Genomic DNA, 20,374 nt, shown 5'->3' with positions numbered 1-20,374 from the left:
CCGGGTTCAAGCGATTCTTCTGCCTCAGCCTCCTGAGTAGCTGGGATTAAAGGTGTGTGCCACCACGCCCGGCTAATTTTTGTATTTTTAGTAGAGACGGGGTTTCACCATGTTGGTCAGCCTGGTTTCGACCTCCTGATCTCGTGATCTGCCCACCTGGGCCTCCCAAAGTGCTGGGGTTACAGGCGTGAGCCACCGTGCCTGGCCTAGGTCGTTATTATAAATATGCACAGTCTCAGTGCAACAAACATGGTTTGTTTGTTTAATTGTTGTTGTTTTGTTTTTTTGAGACAGAGTCTCGCTCTGTTGCCTGGGCTAGAGTACAATGGTGCCATCTTGGCTCACTGCAACCTCCGCCTCCCAGGATCAAGTGATTCTCCTGCCCCAGCCTCCTGAGTAGCTGGGATTACAGGCACGCGTCACCACGCCAGGCTAATTTTTGTATTTTTAGTAGAGACAGGGTTTCACCATGTTAGTCAGGCTGGTCTCAAACTCCTGACCTTGTCATCCACCTGCCTTGGCCTCCCAAAGTGCTGGGATTATAGGCGTGAGCAACCGTGCCCAGCCAACAAACACGCTTTTAAACTATTTTCCAATTTGGTACACTCAATTTAGTAAAAAGCAAGAGCCCTTCCCATTTCTCCACTTTGTTGCATCATAATAGCCAGTTTGGAAGTGGAAATAGGCTTCTAAATTCTTGTTGCAACAAAATCTCTTGGGCCTCTCATTCAGTCCACCATGCAGATGCTGGTTGCAATAATACGACCAGGGTTCCTTTTGTTGCAGTAATCTCCCAGGCCTTGGTTGCAATTTAATATTCAAGTGCTCCTTACAGTAACATCATCAACCAACTCGAAGCTGCCCCTAACAACTAAGCCAAGAGCTGCAGAGGGCCAGTTACACAGGCGGGCACAAGCCTGCTTCCCCTGGGATTCACATCTAACGTAGTGCTTTGCAGACGTTAACGTGCAATCAAATCACCTGGGAATCTCTTTTTAAAAGGGTGTAGATTCTAGGCCGGGCACGGTGGCTCACGCCTGTAATCCCAGCACTTTGGGAGGCCAAGGCAGGTGGATCACCTGAGGTCAGGAGTTCAAGACTAGCCTGGCCAACATGGTAAAACCCCATCTCTACTAAAAATACAAAATTAAAATTAGCTGGGTGTGTGGCAGGCACCTGTAATCCCAGCTACTTGGGAGGCTGAGGCAAGAAAATCCCTTGAACCTGGGAGGCGGAGGTTGCAGTGAGCCGAGATCACGCCATTGCACTCCAGCCTGGGCAACAAGAGTGAACCTCCGTCTCCAAAACAAAATAAAACAAAACAAAGCAAAACAAAAAGTAGATTCTAATTCAGGAGGTTCGGAGTGTGTGCATTTCTTTTTTTTTTTTTTGAGACGGAGTCTCGCTCTGTTGCCCAGGCTGGAGTGCAGTGGTGCGATCTCGGCTCACTGCAAGCTCCACCTCATGGGTTCACGCCATTCTCCTGCCTCAGCCTCCCCAGTAGCTGGGACTACAGGCGCCCGCTACCACGCCCAGCTAATTTTTTTTTTTTTTGTATTTTTAGTAGAGACGGGGTTTCACCGTGTTAGCCAGGATGTCTCGATCTCCTGACCTTGTGATCCGCCCGCCTCGGCCTCCCAAAGTGCTGGGATTACAGGCATGAGCCACCGCGCCCGGCCGAGTGTGTGCATTTCTAACGCCCTCCAAGGTGCTGTTGCTGCTGCTTAGAACCATCATTTGAGTAGTAAGGGTCTAAAACAACACGACTCACAAGCCCTCAACCCACCAGCCCAGGTTGGAACCAATTCACAAACGGCTCAGTGAAATGATTCCGTTGATGCTGGTGCGCACTTCTACATTTATGTGGGGAAGGAGGTCAGGACAGAAGTTGAGGGACTTGGGGCCCCAAAACAGATAAGGTTGTGGGGTGCAGATCTGGCTCTAGGATCCTGAAGCGAGTCTCTGGGGGAGGTCAGGCAAAATGGTGGCAAACTTTTATTTCCGTACGGATCAAGAAGGAGCTGACAGCAGCGGAGAGATGGAGTTTACAGTAATGGGGGAAGGGGTGGTCTAGTGGAAAGAAGCTGGTTTGGCATGTTAAGGGACTTGGGTTTGAATCCCACTTGCTGTTTACTGGCTTTAGGGCTTTGGGTAAATGACTTAACTAGAATTTATAAACAAAATTTTCTTCCACTATGAAAAATGAGAATACGAAACTTCACCTGCTTATTAGTAGGTTCAAGGGAAATGTCTACTTCCTTCCCTTTAACTCCCAACGGAGTCGAGGGGTTTGGCCCTCAACACTGTGTGACCTACTCAAATCAACAACTTCTTGGTCCAAGTTACACCCTCTGTAAAATGGAGGAGAGAAGAATGGTTAGATTAGACCAGTGGCTTTGAAAACTGTGCCTCCATTGCCTACTTCCACCCACGCCACCCAAAATAAAAAAGCAGCCCTGCCTTTGTGCATTCTGTGTGGAGTCAGAGTGGGATGAGAATATGGGCTGTAGAGATAACAGTCTGAGTACTGCCACCACCACGGACCCTTTGTGTGTAACTTTAGGAAAGACACTTAACTACCCTGAGCCTCAGTTTCATGTCCAGAAAACAGAGTTGTGATTAGGATTGAATGAATGAATGCATTGAAGTTCTTTAGGCCAGGGCAAGGTGGCTCATGCTTGTAATCCCAGCTCTTTGGGAGGCCAAGGTGGGCAGATCACTTGAAGTCAGGAGTTCGAGACCAGCCTAGCCAACATGGGAAACCTCATCTCTACTAAGAAATACAAAAATTAGCTGGGTGTGGTGGCGAGCGCCTGTAATCCCAGCTCTCAGAAGGCTGAGGTGGGAGAATCGCTTGAACCCAGGAGGCGGAGATTGCAGTGAGCTGAGATCATGCCACTGCACTCCAGCCTGGACGAGAGAGTGAGACTAGGTCTCAATAAAGAAATAAATAAAGTTCTTTGCACAGAGCCTGGGACATAATAAGTGCTTAATAAAATTGGTTATCACTGTATTTATTGTTATATTACATTTTGTGTAATATTTGGTTTGAAAAAAATGGATTCCTTCACAGTAAGCTTCTGAGGTACTGGCATTATGCCCTGACAAAGCTGGCAATACCACAGTGGGTAAGGGTGTTTAGGATGGAGTTGGGAGTCAGCTTACTTAGGTTTGAATCCCAGCTATACCACTTGCCAACTGTGTGACCTGCAGCAAGTTACTGAACCTTTCTGTTTCTCAGTTTTCTCATCTGTAAAGGGGGATGTTGATAAACCAATTAATATATATGATATATGTAAAATGCTTGGAGCAGTGCCTGGCACATGGTAGGTACTATTAGTTACCATGTGTTAGCTATTAGCTGTTAGTATTGTAGTATTAGCTATTTTTCTTTAAAATGCCTATATTTTCTAACTCCTCTGTATATAGATACAACACAATTAAAATGTTATTTTTTTTTAAAAGAATGTCTTTTTTCTTTTTTTTTTTTTTTTTGAGATAGAGTCTCACTCTGTTGCCCAGGCTAGAGTGCAGTGGCGCAATCTCAGCTCACTGCAACCTCCACCTTCCGGGTTTAAGTGATTCTCCCACCTCAGCCTCCTGAGTAGCTGGGATTATAGTTGTGCACCACCATGCCCAGCTAATTTTTGTATTTTTAGTAGAGACAGAGTTTTGGCCATGTTGGCCAGGCTGGTCTCGAACTCCTGACCTCAGGTGATCCACCTCCCTCAGCCTCCCAAAGTGCTGGGATTACAGGCATGAGCCACCGTGCCCAGCCTGGTTCTGTTTTTTTGAAAAAGGGAAAATTATAAGAGTTATTCTCTAAGTCTCTACTGGCCAACATGTGTGGCCATTTAAATTTAAATTAAGGCTGGGCATGGTGGCTCTCGCCTGTAATCCCAGCACTTTGGGAGGCCGAGGCGGGCGGATAATGAGGTCAGAAGTTTGAGACCAGCCTGACCAACATGGTGAAACCCCATCTCTACTAAAAAAATGCAAAAATTAGCTGGGCATGGAGGCGCGTGCCTGTAATCCCAGCTACTCGGGAGGTTGGGGCAGGAGAATCGCTTGAACCCGGGAGGCGGAGGTTGCAGTGAGCCGAGATCCCGCCACTGCACTCCAGCCTGGGAGAGAGGGCAAGACTCCGTCTCAAAAAAAAAAAATAATAATAAAATAAAATAAATTTAAATTAAAGGCTGGGCATGGTGGCTCACACCTGTAATCCCAGCACTTTGGGAAGCCAAAGTGGGTGGATCACTTGAGGCCAGGAGTTCAAGACCAGCCTGGCCAACATGGTGAAACCCCATGTCTACTAAAAATACAAAAATTAGCTGGGTGTGGTTGAGCACAACTGTAGTCCCAGATACTTCGGAGGCTGAGGCATGATAATCACTTGAGCCTGGGAGGCAGAGTTTGCAACGAGCCAAGATCATGACACTGCACTCCAGCCTGGGAGCAAGACTGTCTCAAAAAAAGAAAAAAAAAAAAGTTTAATTTGACTAAAATGAAATCCAGTTAAATATTCAGTTCCTTAGCTGTACTGGCCACATTGCAAGTGTTCAGTGGCCTCATATGGCTAGTATGGTGTATAAATACAGAACATTTCCATCACTGCAGTAAGTTCTATTGGACACCTTTGTTCCAGGGCAGTGGCTGTTGACTGGAGCTGCACATTGGAATCACTTGAAGAATGAAAAGATATGGCTGGGTGCGGTGGCTCACGCCTGTTATCCCAGCACTTTGGGAGGCTGAGGCAGGTGGATCACCTGAGGTCAGGAGTTGGAGACCAGCCTGACCAACATGGTGAAACCCCATCTCTACTAAAAATACAAAAATTAGCTGGGCGTGGTGGCGCACATCTGTAATCCTAGCTACTCAGAAGGCTGAGGCAGGAGAATCACTTGAACCAGGAAGCGAAGTTGCAGTGAGCTGAGATTGCGCCACTGCACTCCAGCCTGGGTGACAAAGCAAGACTCCGTCTCAAAAAATAAATAAATAGGCCGGGCGTGGTGGCTCACGCCTGTAATCCCAGCACTTTGGGAGGCCAAGGCGGGCGGATCATGAGGTCAGGAGATCGAGACCATCCTGGCTAACATGGTGAAACCCCGTCTGTACTAAAAATACAAAAAAAATTAGCTGGGCGTGGTGGCGGGCACCTGTAGTCCCAGCTACTTGGGAGGCTGAGGCAGGAGAATGGCATGAACCCAGGAGGCGGAGCTTGCAGTGAGCTGAGATCGCGCCACTGCACTCCAGCCTGGGTGACAGAGCGAGACTGTGTCTCAAAAAATAATAAATAAATAAATAAATAAATATAAAAAAAAATTAGCCATCGCTTCTCGGCCTTTTGGCTAAGATCAAGTGTAAAATTAGCCGGGTGTGGTGGTGGGCGCCTGTAATCCCAGCTACTCAGGAGGCTGAGGCAGGAGAATCACTTGAACCCAGGAAGCAGAGGTTGCAGTGAGCTGAGATCGTGCCACTGCACTCCAGCCTGGGCAACAGAGCAAGACTCCCATCTCAAAAAAAAAAATGCCTGAGTCAGACACCCCTCAGAGTTAGATTTAATTGGCATAAAAGGATTTGTCCAGGAGAAAGACATGAGAAGACGTGAACTTCTAGAAGCTTTATCTGGCAGCAGTGCAGAGGTGGAAGGGCCTGAAGTTGCTAAGCCAGGAGAGGGAGGACAGCAGCGGTCCTGGCTGAGTGACGTGTACCTGCATGGGGAAGGGACTATGGAGGCTCCTGGGGAGTTGTATTCCTGGGTTCTTTTTTCAGCTTTTTCCAAGAATTATGGTGACAATGAATGGCTCCTTGGCCCTCAAAGGAGAGATCTTAAACCTTAGTAGGGCAGGAAGAGGTCAAAGCACCTGAAGATCTTCATGCGTTCCAGACCACCATCTTTAAAATCTGGTTTAATGTTTTGTGTAGGTAATACATGCCAATGATGCAAACTTTAGGAGGTAAAGGGAGTGATTTGCCGGACAGTCATCTCCATGTTACCCTCTTCCTTACAACCCAGTTTTCTCCTTAGAGGCAGAAATATTACTAATTTTGTGTGTATTCTTCCAGTAACATTCTTTCTAATTTTCAAGCAAATGCAGAGATATCTATTTCCTTTACACAAATTGTGACACACCGTATACACTTTGCTCTTTTTTACTCAGCAATATATTAGTACATGAAGATCCACCTTATACCCCATTCTTTTTTCTTTTTTTTGAGACGGAGTCTCACTCTGTCACCCAGGCTGGAGTGCAGTGGCACGGTCTCTGCTCACTGCAACCTCCGCCTCCCAGGTTCAAGCGATTCTCCTGTCTCAGCCTCCTGAGTAGCTGGAATTACAGGTGCACGCCACCATGCCCGGCTCATTTTTGTATTTTTAGTAGAGATGGGGTTTCACTTTGTTGGTCAGGCTGGTCTCAAACTCCTGACCTTGTGATCCACCCACCTCACTCTCCCAAATTGCTGGCATTACAGGCATGAGCCACCGTGCCTGGCCACCCCATTCATTTTAATGGTAATAGTTTACAATGTTCCTGTGTCATAAATTGTTATTTTACTTGCATCCCAGGACTGGAACTATTACAAGTTATTTAACCAGTCCCCTGTAATAGTTAAAAAACTATTACAAATTATTTAACCAGATGGGCATTTAGGTTGTTTATTTTGATAACACAAATAATGCAATAGTAAATAATACTGTACACATTTCATCTTATTCAGGAGTAAGGATCTCTCACCATTTTTCTTTCCACTTTGCAAAGTGAAAAAGATAAAAGGCCATTCATAGCAATATTGTTTGCAGGAGTTTGCTGACAAGCAGTACTGGAAGTAACTTTGCTGCCTACAGACAGGAGTGCCATAGGTTAGATGAGAAGCCCACCATTCTGTACAGCCACAGCCCCCAGGTGTGTCTGCATTCCTTTGGTCCCTGGAGATTAAAGTAATGTGATGTGGGGCCAGAGTCAGGCCAACAGATTTGCCATGGCTCTGAGCATGCCTGGCCATACTCTTCAGCCCTTTCCCGCAAGGGTGTTGCTGGTGAGACACTGGGGACAGAGGCCTGGGGAGGAGAGGACTCAGGGAGGTGTGTGGGTGAGGGGGGGCCAAGTCCTCTTTTCTCAACTAATAATTAGATTGAGCCCTCCCTCTCAGGGTAGAGGTAGCCTCCCCACATGCTGGGCAGCAGCTCTGGCCAGGCTGGTGGACGCTGTGGTTCTGTAGAGGAACAGATGGCAGGGTGGGGACTGGAAGACTGTTTCTGCCACCACATTGCCTATGGGCTCAGGGCTTCACTCATTCAGCCGGTCATTCATTTATTCACTCTCACATATATTCCTTGGGCATTGTTAGGTGTGTGCCAGGCCCTGGATGAGTGTTGGGGGATGGGAGTAGTTCTAAAGATGACAATGACAGGTGGCTGGCTGGCCAGGACGATAAGGAGGCTCATCCATGAGTCGTTTGCTCTTCAGCCCTGGGACCTGTCAGTCACCCTGACACACCCTGATCCTGCTTTGACTTCATCATTCCAGTTTGTAAGCTTTTTTCTCCAAATTTTATCCTTCCCTGCCCTCTCCTTGCTTTTTTCCCCCAGCCCTTTTTTTTTTTTTTTTTCGGTATCTTTGAAATTCAAAGTATACATGGAAACCAAAATAAGATTATATCAAGAGGCCAGGCACTATGGCACATGCCTGTAATCTCAGCACTTTGAGCGGCTGAAGCAGGCAGATTGCTTGAGCTCAGGAGTTCAAGACCTGGGCTACATGGCAAAAATGTTTCTACAAAAAAATACAAGCAGGGTGCAGTGGCTCACGCCTGTAATCCCAGCACATTGGGAAGTGGAGGTTGGGAGGACTAGCTGAGGTCAGGGGTTCAAGACCAGCCTGGCTAACTTGGTGAACCCGTCTCTACTAAAAATACAAAAATTAGCCGGGCGTGGTGGAGTGTGCCTGTAATCCCAGCTACTCGAGAGGCTGAGGCAGAATTGCTTGAACACAGGAGGCGGAGGTTGCAGTGAGCTGAGATTGTGCCACTGTACTCCAGACTGGGCAACAGAGTGAGACTCTGTCTCCAAAAAATAAAAAATAAGGCCGGGCACAGTAGCTCACGCCTGTAATCCCAGCACTTTGGCAGGCTGAGGCGGGCGGATCACCTGAGGTCAGGAGTTCAAGACCAGCCTGGCCAACATGGTAAAACCCTGTCTCTACTAAAAATATAAAAACTAGCCCGGCGTGATGGTGGATGCCTGTAATCCCAGCTACTTGGGAGGCTGAGGCAGGAGAATTGCTTGAACCCGGGAGGTGGAGGTTGTGGTGAGCCGAGATCGCGCCATTGCACTCCAGCCTGGGCAACAAGAGCGAAACTCCGTCTAAAAAAAAAAACCAAAAAAAAACCTTTCCATCAGGGTGATGTGGTTGGGAGTCTGTAGGGGGAATCCCTGGTATCAGACTCTAAACATTGATTCTCAGCATTCCTCAAGACCACCTTGGTTCTCAGCTCTCTTGAATGTGCCCAGTCAATTACCTATGGTGCATCTCTTTTCCACCTTCCAAAATGTTGTTACTGTGTTGTCTTCTCTTCTGAACTCTCCATCATTGTGGGCTTAAGTTTTTTCAAAATGATCTTTAATGCCTTTACAAAAAAATCTCTTTACTGATGTTTCAGTAGGGTTTTAGGAGGGAAACAAATATGTTTGATCATTTCATTCTCTCTCTTTTTTTTTTTGAGATGGAGTCTCTCTCTGTTGCCAGGCTGGACTGCAGTGGCGCGATCTCGGCTCACTGCAACCTCTGCCTCCTGCATTCAAGTGATTCTCCTGCTTCGGCCTCCCAAGTAGCGGGGACTACAGGTGTGTGCCACTACGCCCAGCTAATTTTGTATTTTTAGTAGAGATGGGGTTTCACCATGTTGGCCAGGCCGGCCTCGATCTCTTGACCTTGTGACCCGCCTGCCTCAGCCTCCCAAAGTGCTGGGATTACAGGTGTGAGCCACCATGCCTGGCCCTCATTCTCTTTTACTGGAAAACTTTTATTATGATTACTTTCAAAAGGGTCATAGATGTACCAGTTACAAATTTCTATTCTTTTTTTTTTTTTTTTTGAGACGGAGTCTTGCTCTGTTGCCCAGGCTGGAGTGCAGTGGCACGATCTTGGCTGACTGCAGCCTCCGCCTCCCATGTTCAAGCAATTCTCCTGCCTTAGCCTCCCGAGTAGCTGGGACTACAGGTGCATGCCACCATGCCCAGTTAACTTTTTTGTATTTTTAATAGAGACGGGGTTTCACCGTGTTGCCCAGGCTGGTCTCGAACTCCTGAGCTCAGGCAATCCACCTGCCTTGGCCTCCCAAAGTGTTAGGATTACAGGCATGAGCTACCGCGCCTGGCCTAAATTTCTATTCTTTAAAATTTTTATTGAGACGGGGTCATGCTCTGTCACCCAGGTGGGAGTGCAGTGGTGTGATCTCAGCTCACTGCAGCCTCAACCTCCCAGGCTCAAGCGATCCTCCTGTTTCAGCCCTCCCCAATGAGGTGGGACTACAGGTGTGTGCCACCATGCCCATGCCCGGCTTTTTTTCTAGTTTTTTTTTTTTTTTGGTTGTTTTTTGTTTTTGTAGAGACAACGTTTCACCACGCCTGGTCTCCAACTCTTAGACTCAAGGGATTCTTCTACCTTGGCCTCCTAAAGTGCTGGGATTATAGGCGTGAGCCACCGTACGCAGTTAAAAAAATTTTTTTTTTCTTTTCTTTTTTTTTTTTGAGACGGAGTTTTGCTCTTGTCACCCAGGCTGGAATGCAGTGGCATGATCTCTGCTCACTGAAACCTCCACCTCCCGGGTTCAAGCGATTCTCCTGCCTCAGCCTCCCGAGTAGCTGGGATTACAGGTGCCTGCCACCAAGCCCAGCTTTTTGTATTTTTAGTAGAGACAGGGTTTCTCCATGTTGGGCAGGCTGGTCTGGAGCTCCTGACCTCAGGTGATCCGCCCGCCTCGGCCTCCCAAAGTGCTGGGATTACAGGCGTGAGCCACTGCACCTGGCCTTGCCCAGTTACAAATTTCTAAAGGTATAAAAGGGCACATAAGGATAAATAAATCCCCTTTCCTTCACTTTCATGAAGTTTCTATTATCAATTTCTTGCTTGAAAACACTTTTTGAGGATTTATACCCAATAAGGTGAATCATTAATTTTCACAGTAAGGGGATCCTTGTTTAGAAAACATTTGTTAAACACAGCCTGGCCAACATGGTGAAACCCCGTCTCTACTAAAAAAATACAAAAATTAGCTGGGCATGGTGGTGCACACCTGTAATCCCAGCTACTCGGGAGGCTGAGGCACAAGAATTGCTTGAAGCTGGGAGGTGGAGGTTGCGGTGAGCCAAATTTGCGCCACTGCATTCCAGCATGGACGACAGTACAAGGCTCTATCTCCAAAAAAAAAAAAGAAGAAAAAAGAAAACATTTGAGACAGGTCCCTGTCCTTTAGGGGCTTCTCTGCAAGCTGGCAAGATGTGTTGACAAACAACAAGGACAATCATTTCTCTTAGTCCTAAGTCATTTCACTGTGTTAGTATCAGGCATTTCTCACAGAAGTAGGACAGGGCTCCATAATACTTTATTATCCTTTTTTTTTTTTTTTTTTTTTTTTTTGAGACGAAGTTTCACTCTTGTTGCCAAGGCTGGAGTGCAATGGCGTGATCTTGGCTCTTCACAACCTCCGCCTCCCGGGTTCAACCAATTCTCCTGCCTCAGCCTCCTGAGTAGCTGGGATTACAGGTGCCGGCCACCGCACCCTGCTAATTTTTGTATTTTTAGTAGAGACGGGATTTCTCCATGTTGCTCAGGCTGGGCTTGAAGTCCCAACCTCAGGTGATCTGCCCATCTCAGCCTCCCAAAGTGCTGGGATTACAGGCGTGGACTTTATCCATCCTTCCTTCCTTCCTTCCTTCGACTCTATCCTCCCTCCCTCCCTTCCTTCTTTCCTTCCTTCCTTCCGATGAAGTCTTGCACTGTTGCCTGGGCTGGAGTGCAGTGGCATGATCTCAGCTCACTGCAACCTCTGCCTCCTGGGTTCAAACGATTCTCCTACCTCAGCCTCCCGAGTAGCTGAGCTTACAGGCACCCGCCACCACACCATGCTAATTTTTGTATTTTTAGTAGAGACAGGGTTTCACCATCTTGGCCAGGCTGGTCTCAAACTCCTGACCTCGTGATCCACCAGCCTCTGCCTCTCAAAGTGCTCAGATTACAAGCGTGAGCCACCACACCCGGCCTACTTTATCCATTTTTCAAAGGAGGAAAGTGAGACTCAGAGAAGAGAAGTGACTGCACAGTCACCAGAGAGTACGTTGGGGAACCTAGATTTGAAAGCAGATTTTAGAAATCAGCATTGTGCAAGGCATACTAGCTGTGAGGTAGGACTTGATGGTCTAGTTTCTCAATGTGGTCCTCAGTGCCTGGTTTGCAACTAACTGAGTAGTTTCTTACAGATCCAGGCTTCCAGGCCCCACCCACATCTGTTGAATAGGAATCTCTTAGGCTAGATTTCAGGAATTTATATTTTTCAGAAGCTTTCCTAGTGATGCTTATGCACATTAAAGTTTGAGCACAGATTGCTCTAAGGAGCCTTCATGGAGAAGGCAGCATGCAGTTTGTCTCTGAAGGGTGGAGAGGTTGGGGAGGAGGGGCCCCATATCAGGCTCGTCTGATAGAGGATTCAAGCTTGGACCTTTCACTGTCTGTCTGCATTGCGGTCATCATTGTCCCTCCTCATCAACCTTTCCAGTTTTCTCTTCAGCCTCCTCCCAAAACCTCAACAGCCTTTTCTCTGGCTTCCCTCAACAGAATTTTCTGCAATCTGGGAACAGGGAGGTGGTGCCCACACAGAGATGGATTAGCATGTAAAGGACACACACATACAGGGCAGACAAACAGAGGGCACTCAGTCACAGGCAGACAGGAAGGGGCAGAGATGGGTAAACAAGAAAAGGATACAAAATCACAAGCGGACAGGGAAGGACTGGCGCACAGCAGATCATCACAAGCAGACATAAATGGGCTGGACAAGGACTCCTATAAACATGGATGGAAAGGAAGGGCACTTACAGAGACAGATGTAAGAAAGTCACATACAAAGCCATAGGAGGCAGCACTCACAGACATAAAGGAATGCAAAGGACACCTGCAAATGGATAGGTGGGAGGCACAGCCAGGTAGGACGGACTCAAGTGATTCCTCACTACGGTAGCCCTTTACCCCACTGAGCTGAGAAGGGATTAACCTCAAGTACCTGGCCAGGGTTGTCAGAGCCTTGCCCATCTTTGTCTCACTGGTTGCTGCAGAGGGAGGCCAGGCCCCAGGCTCCAGGGTAAGGTGTGTTCCTGGATGTGCACCCCGATCCTGGTGAGGGAGATCACCTCCTCCCTCTTACGTCACATTTATTTCAACTCTTAGATGCTTATTATTAGACCTGCAGCCTGGCTTTTTTCTGGCTTGCAGCCCAATTTCGTACGGGTCCCTTGGGCCCTTGCTCTTTTTAGGATGTTTTATTCTAATTCCCAGCCCCAGCCGACCGGGAAGCTTCACCAGTTCATTTACAGATCACTTTGCCTTTAAGCAATTTTTCCCCAATCCGCCAGCTTCCCAGACTCCCTTTCGTTCCCGACATCACTTGCAATTTCTAAGAGCACCATATCTCCCAGAAATCTTAGTGGCCAAGGGGCTAGCTACCCTTGGGAACTTCAAGTACCGAAATGCTCTTCTATCCGTCTCAGTGACTGCCGTGGTGACCGGTGGGGCTTGTAGTCACCTCGGAATTGTTAGGCGACGAAAAAAACTACTCACCCCAGGTGTCCCTGCGTCAGAGGCGGGTTTCTCCCCTGTCTCCCTCTGCTCGCCCCTAAATCCTTCCTCGGACTCCAACTCCCGCCGTGCCTTGCGCTGAGATCCCTGCGGCAAAGAACCGGACTGTGCCCAAAGTGTTCTCTGGAAGTTGTAGTTCCTGTATTGGTGAGGCAAGGAGGAGGCGGAGTGACTCGGCGGCCATTAGCTGTGTGTAGTTGCCCGGGACTAGGAGCTTAAGTGAAGAGGGACGCCTTGTTCGGTGGAAATCAGCCATAGCCATGAGTTTCTGCCGGGGCTAGCCCTAGAGTACGGAGCAGGCGGACTTCTCGGTTCCCCGCCCCGCCGGGTGGCGGGGCCTACTAGGCCTCCGGGCATCCCCGGTCTCAAGTAGGCCTCATCTGCTGGCAAGGGCGCCCCAAACGCGGGAGGCGCCATGTCGCTGGTTGCTTACGCCAGCAGCGATGAGAGCGAGCCGGATGAGGCTGAGCCCGAGCCAGAGGAAGAGGAGGCGGTGGCCCCTACATCTGGGCCCGCTTTAGGGGGCTTGTTCGCTTCTCTTCCTGCGCCCAAGGGTCCGGCCTTGCTGCCTCCGCCCCCTCAGATGCTGGCCCCAGCCTTTCCCCCGCCGCTGTTGCTTCCCCCACCCACCGGAGACCCCAGGCTTCAGCCTCCTCCCCCCTTGCCCTTCGGCCTGGGAGGCTTCCCCCCACCTCCAGGCGTGAGCCCGGCTGAAGCGGCGGGAGTTGGGGAGGGACTGGGATTGGGGTTGCCCTCGCCCCGAGGCCCTGGCCTCAATCTGCCCCCTCCGATTGGCGGTGCCGGTCTCCCGCTGGGGCTTCCCAAGCCAAAGAAGAGGAAAGAGCCCGTGAAGATCGCGGCGCCGGAGTTGCATAAGGGAGATGTGAGTATCCGGGGAAGGCACCCCCCAACTGTCCATCGGGTTTGAGTCGGCTGTAGTAGGGACATGTGGAGATTTCGGAACTCCTTCCTACAAACGCATCCGTGGATTCAAGGCCACTGGAATCCTCTTATAATGCGATTAATTGAGTTGAAGTTGGTCAACTTCGGGGAGTTTGGGTGTTTGCCCATGTGGGTTTCCTGAAGCTGGGCTTGCCTGCAGAAGGCCACATGTCATCATCACCTGGTACTGACAGGCCTAGGGACACTTGGATCCGCTCCCCCTCTTTGCATCTTCACTTCAGTCTGGCTTTTTCCTCTTTCCTCCTACTGAGAACAGGATGAAATCTGGCACCTGAAGAATGACAGGAGACAGGGCTCCTGAACCTTTGCCGAACATCTGGGACAAATCTTTTCCTTGCCTCTGAACTCAAAAGCATCAGGCCTGGAGGAAAATGATAGCAATCTTGGATTCTATTTTTGAGGGGAATTAGAGGAGAAATCGAATATTTGTTGAGTGCAGATCATTTGCCGTTCATTGGTCCTTTCTTTCAATTATTACAGAGCTCTGGGAGGTAACATACTATTGTTTTACAGATGAGAAACAGGTGTCCAGCATGCACGATTTTACCTGGTAAAAGGGCAGAGTGAAGATTAAGATTAAGGTTCAGTCTCTCTGAACCTCAGATCTGTGCCTCATTTTCACCATTTAGCTATGGTCAAAGCTAGGTGAGTTAGGATGCTTGGGTACTGTTTCTAGAAGAGGCAGTGAGTCTTACCTGTTTCTGTATGTGACAGTGGAAAAATACAAGGCTTCTGGAGTGAGGGCTTTGGAGATAAAGGAGAGATTAAGCCTGGGAGCAGGAACTGCTTAGAATTACTTACCGGAGAGAAATTTGTTGCCCTTGCTTTTCTTCAGACTCCCAGCTCTGCTTAGGAGCCATTTCCATTCTTTGAACTTGCTGTTCCTTAAATTTCTTCTCTCAGATATCCTAATGTTCTCTCCCTCACCTCACTTGGCCTAAAAGACCTGTTTTCTGTGAGGACTTCCCTAGCCTATGCATTTAAATTGCAACCTTCTATCACCTCCTCCTCCCCATTGCTCTTTGTTTTATTTTTTTCCATTGCATTTAACATCATCTGTCCTCCCACTAGTATATAAACTCCATGAGGCAGGGATTTAAAAAAAAATTCACTGCTATAACCCTAGTACTTAAAACAATGCCTGGCACATGCTGAATACTCTATGGATATTTTGTGAGTGAAAGAACTCCAATATGGATTCTTCATGGAAGGAGGTTCCAGAGTTTCTCTCCCTATCTTGTTTGAAACTTTCTTCCATTTTTTTTTTTTTTGAGACGGAGTCTCCCTCTGTCGCCCAGGCTGGAGTGCAGTGGCACAATGTCTGCTCACTGCAAGCTCCACCTCCCGGGTTCACGCCATTCTCCTGCCTCAGCCTCCCGAGTAGCTGGGACTATAGGTGCCCGCCGCCACGCCTGGCTAATTTTTTTGTATTTTTAGTAGAGATGGGGTTTCACCATGTTAGCCAGGATGGTCTCGATCTCCTGACCTCGTGATCCGCCCGCCTCGGCCTCCCAAAGTGCTGGGATTACAGGCCTGAGCCACAGCACCCGGCCACTTTCTTCCATTTTATTTCCCCCTTTTTTCACACCTGAGAGTCTGTCACCCTAAGTCTAGGATCCAAAAAAAAGCCTTTTATTGCTCTATGGAAACTTACCTTGGCTTTGATTTAACCTGGAACAAGGAAAGATCCCTGAATGAGACAAATAAAAACAGACTACACAGACGTGGAAAGCTCGTTTCTAGCTCTGTGAAGGTAGCATTATAGAAAGTTGGGAGAGAGTTGTAAAATCTGCCATTTGGGTTGGCTGAGGTGGCAGAAAACTCTGAAGACTAACACTCCCTCCTTTGTAAGCATTCACTAAATTTCTGAGGTGAACATGGCTAATTAAAGTCCTAGCCCTTGCTGGTTGAGTTTCCCATTTTTGTTCTGTTCAAGTTGGTCTTTTTGTTCTTGGAACACATAATTCCTGCAGATGGTCAGGTGAGGGTAACCTTTGTCTTTATTTACCTTTTGAGATGTAGTTTCACTCCTGTTGCCCAGGCTGGAGTGCAATGGCACAATCTCGGCTCACCACAACCTCCGCCTCCAGGGTTCAAGCAGTTCTCCTGCCTCAGCCTCCCGAGTAGCTGGGATTACAGGCATGCGCCACCACGCCCAGCTAATTTTGTATTTTTGGTAGAGACTGGGGTTTCTCCATGTTGGTCAGGCAGGTCTTGAACTCCTGACCTCAGGTGATCCGACCACCTTGGCCTCCCAAAATGCTGGGATTACAGGTGTGAGCCACCACGCCAGCCAACCATTGTCTTTAAAAGAGCTGTGACCCCTCCAGATGTAAGCCCCTCCGGTTCTGAGCTCTATGTCTTACACTTAGTAGGCTCTTAGTACGCATTTGAAAGAATGAATTAGGTTTCCTTAAGTAAATAATTTCCCTTTAGAGTTTGGTGCTGAAGTAGAAGTAATTAGAAGTAATTAACTCTCAACCATTTCGTTCAATTGATATTGAGCTCTTTCTTTGTACCTGGAGCTAAGAATGTACAGTAGTGAACATGATAGCCCCAGCCCGAAAGGAGCTTATGATCTACTGGAGAAAACAGAGAAGGAAGTAGATTTTAGGACAAGGCAGAGAAGGGCTGTGATAAGCTGGTGCCGTTGGAGTACACCTAGTGGGCATTAGTGCAGTCTTGGGAGGTTGGGGAGCCCTCTGCGGGGAGATGTCTAAGCAGAGATAAGGCTGAAGAAAGGGTAGTATGGGAGCAGCACAGCAGAGGAAACAATGTATAAAAGCTTGGAGGACAGAGAGGGACAGTGCTTTCAGGGAACCTCAGGTGAGTAAAGCACAATGGCTGGAGCATTTGAGAGGGTGGGGAGTGCTGAGAGAATGGGGCTAGAGAGAGAGAGGCTGAGGTCAGATAATGGGGCCTTGGATGCCATGCTAGGGTCTTTCTACTTCATTTTGGGGTAGTGAAGACCTCTTAAAGGCAAGAATTCTCTGATCACAGAGTGGTGAGAAACTTGGAAGGAGCAAGACTAGCAGAATGTGAGAGGCTGGTGGCCTGGATGATGAACTACGGGTTGGAGAGAACTGGAGCATCGAGGTATATTTAGGAGGGGGAAGTGATAAGACTGGAAGATTGATTAGATGTTACACTAAGGAGAGGATTCAAGGTTGACCTCCACTGCATTTTGCGTCAGGCAGCTGGGGGGTGGTGTTGCCATTTATTGAGGAAATACGGGAGGCAGAGCAGATTGGGGGTTGGTTAGACTTCATTTGTTGCAAGTGTTAGAAGCCAACTCAAGCTAGTTTAAATGTTTTTTTTTTTTCTTTTTTTAATAAATAGTGACGTTGTCTTGCTACATTGCCCAGGCTGGTCTTGAACTCTTGAGCTCAAGCAGCCCTCCTGCCTTGGCTTCTCAAAGTACTGGGATTACAGATGTGAGCCACCATGCCTAGCCTTAAATGGTAATGCATCATAAATATACTGTGGTACCTCAGAAAGGGACCTGCATCAGGAACCTGAGATCTGTTGGGGATCTCTACACAGCTGTTCTTGGCATGTTTGATTCATTTTTAAAAAAATTTATTTTATTTTTAAATTTTAATATATTTATTTATTTATTTATTTGTTTTGAGACCAGATTATGAGACTGGTTAATTTTTGTATTTTTAGTAGAGATGGGGTTTCACCATGTTGCCAAGGCTGGTCTCAAACTCCTGGGCTCAACTGATCTGCTTGCCTCGGCCTCCCAAAGTGCTGGGATTACAGGCGTGAGCCACTGCTTCTGGCCTTGATTCGTTATTTCTCTGCGGATTGGCTTCTTAACCTTTGTTGTAGGTGGAGGATGGCCACCCACACCTTGGTTTTTATTTCTTTCCTTTTAGAGATCAGTCCAGATTGAACTATGATGGTAGTCTCAATTCTGGTTTTCCTGGAGTGAGAATTTGGTTGATTTGATTTGGGTCATATTATCCAATCATCTGCAGTCAGCGTAGTACCAAATTCTCCCACCAGGCGTATTCCAAAATTAAATTCAGTCAGCTTTTGATTTTTGTGAGGAATTAGGAATGATCCATAGAATGGATAATCGTCCCTTCTTTTTCCCTTCTTGCTGTGACCCAAGCTACACTGGTTGATTTCATAGGCTCAGGGGAGGCAGATTTCCCCTAGCATATGAAAAACCAAAATCAGAAGAATAAATCTGCTGGAAGAGTTTTCTGTTATATAACGTGTATTCCAAAGCACACAGAAATTTTAGGGTTATCTGGATTAGTATTTACCACCACTTTCAGATTGTTTACCCAGATAGTAGAAAATTTGAAGCTCTGAGACAGATTTCACTAATTTTTGTCACTTCTAGTAACCAAATAAAAATTGCCTGCAGTGGATTTAGCTAAGTTTTAGCCCTAGCTAAAGGGAAGGGAGAGTGTGCTTATCTTTGTGGGGCACCTGCTTAATGACACTGTGCTGGGCACTTACTTTAGTTTATAAAGAAGAAAACAGGAGTTTAGAGAACAGAAGTGATTTGCCTGAAAACACAGTTTGTGAGTAGCTGCGATTGTATTTGAACCTGGATGAGATTTGTTGTGTTTATCGGGGTGTCTATGGAAAACATAGAAGGAAGAGCCTGGGGCAGCCAGAAAGCAGAAAGCAAATACAAATGAGGAGTGCAAAAATGGGAGTGAAAACGGTATCCTAGCAGCACGTACTTGGGACTTAAGAGTAAAAAAGGTTGATGAATCTAGTAAATGGGGATGATAGTAGTAATGATTAGGGTTTGGAGCCCTGGGGTGTGGGGCTTAGGGGGCGTCTGTTCTTGGGTTCTTATTTCCTCTTTGGCTTTTAGTCCTGGAAGCTAGTGATTGCTTTGGAGAGGGAGTGTCTCAGAGCCAGAGCCTGGGAAGATAAGAGAGAAGCTGCCGTGGGGAATGAGGCTCTGATAGATTAGCAGATCCCACTGGACCTAGCTTAATGGAAAATGTCTGTTTCCGTTCTTGCTCAGCAGTCTTGGGGTATGTGTGTCTTGTCACTCTTGGCAGCTGGAACAGAGAGGACAGTGGTGGCCATTGAGGCTCAGGTTCTCGTGAGGCCAAGAAGAAATACAATACTTTCTTATTAACAGACTCAACAGTTTGTGCCTCAAAACCAATGTGTGCCTATTGTGGCCCGGGACACTCTCAGCCCTGGATGCTCCGGTGTTTCTAGGATTGTCCTTCTTTCTTGATCTAATGGCACAGACCCACTCAGATGGCCATTTGCTGGTCTTTAACACTCTCTAGAAGTTGACTCCACAACCTCCATTTAATAAACTCCTGAGGAAAACAGTTTGGCAGTTCCTCAAAAGGTTAAACAAACAGAATGATGATCCACCAATTTCACTCCTAGGTGAAAAGAATCAAAAGTGGAGATTCAAACAGATACTTGTACGCCAGTGTTCATAGCAGCAATACTCCCAGTAGCCAAAGGTGGCAAAAACCCAAGTGTTCATCCACAAATGAATAGATAAAATGTGGTATGTGCACACATTAGGATATTATTCAGCCTTAAAAAGGAATGAAATTCCGATACGTGCTACAACATGGATAGACCTGGAAGACATTATGCTAAGTAAAGTAAACCAGTCACAAAAGGACAAATATTGTATAGTTCCGTTTATATGAGGTATCTAGAAAAGTCAAATTCATAGAGATGGAAAGTGGAATAGCAGTTACCAGGGGCTGGGGGGCGGTGGGGATAAAGAGTTACTGTTTAGTGGGTGCAGAGTTTCTTTCTTTCTTTTCTTTTTTGAGTCTCGCTCTGTTGCCCAGGCTGGAGTGCAGTGGCTTGATCTCGGCTCACTGCAACCTCCGCCTCCCGGGTTCAAGCAATTCTCCTGCCTCAGCCTCCTGAGTAGCTGGGATTAAGGCACCCGCCACCACACCCAGCTAATTTTTGTATCTTTAGTAGAGACGGGGTTTCACCATGTTAGTCAGGCTGGTCTCGAACCCCTGACCTTGTGATCCACCCGTCTCAGCCTCCCAAAGTGCTGGGATTACAGGCGTGAGCCACTGCGCCCAGCCCTTTTTCTTTTCTTTCTTTCTTTCTTTTTTTTTTTTAAATGAGACAGGGTCTCAGTCTGTTGCCCAGGCTGGAATGTAGTGGCTCGATTATGGCTCACTGCAGCTTCTACCTCCTGGGCTCAAGCAACCCTCCTGCCTCAGTCTCCCCAGTAGCTGGGACTACAGTAATGTGCCACTGTACCTGGCTATGTTTTTAAACAATTTTTTTGCTGGACATGGTGGCTCACGCCTGTAAACCCCACAATTTGGGAGGCCGAGGCTGGTGGATCACGAGGTCAAGAGTTCAAGACCAGCCTGGCCAAGATGGTGAAACCCCATCTCTACTAAAAATATAAAAATTAGCTGGGCGTGGTGGCCCATACCTGTAATCCCAGCTACTTGGGAAGCTGAGGCAGAGAATTGCTTGAACCCGGAAGGCAGAGGTTGCAGTGAGCCAAGATCGTGCCACTGTACTCCAGCCTGGGTGACAGAGTGAGACTCCGTCTCAAAAAAAAAAAAAAAAAA

General features: G+C 47.5%; 1 protein-coding gene across 2 annotated transcripts in view; it reads left to right on the top strand.

Annotated features, from left to right (window-relative positions):
• The first annotated feature begins 12,709 nt into the window (after nt 1-12,709).
• Nucleotides 12,710-20,374, top strand: part of PRCC (proline rich mitotic checkpoint control factor) — a 34,099-nt gene continuing 26,434 nt past the window's right edge. Inside the window, exon 1 of one of the 2 annotated variants that reach the window (XR_009213601.1) lies at nt 12,710-13,734. Coding sequence is in view for 1 of the 2 variants with exons in the window: in XM_032154114.2 (XP_032010005.1) it covers nt 13,267-13,734 (468 nt within the window). In the remaining variant the exon portion in view is untranslated. The remainder of the gene's footprint in view (nt 13,735-20,374) is intronic. The other variant, XM_032154114.2, reaches the window with a different exon arrangement.

This window comes from Hylobates moloch, unplaced genomic scaffold, assembly GCF_009828535.3.
Source record: "Hylobates moloch isolate HMO894 unplaced genomic scaffold, HMol_V3 SCAFFOLD_5, whole genome shotgun sequence".
Classification (NCBI taxonomy): Eukaryota; Metazoa; Chordata; class Mammalia; order Primates; family Hylobatidae; genus Hylobates; species Hylobates moloch.
This window is presented reverse-complemented; position numbering and strand designations above follow the sequence as displayed.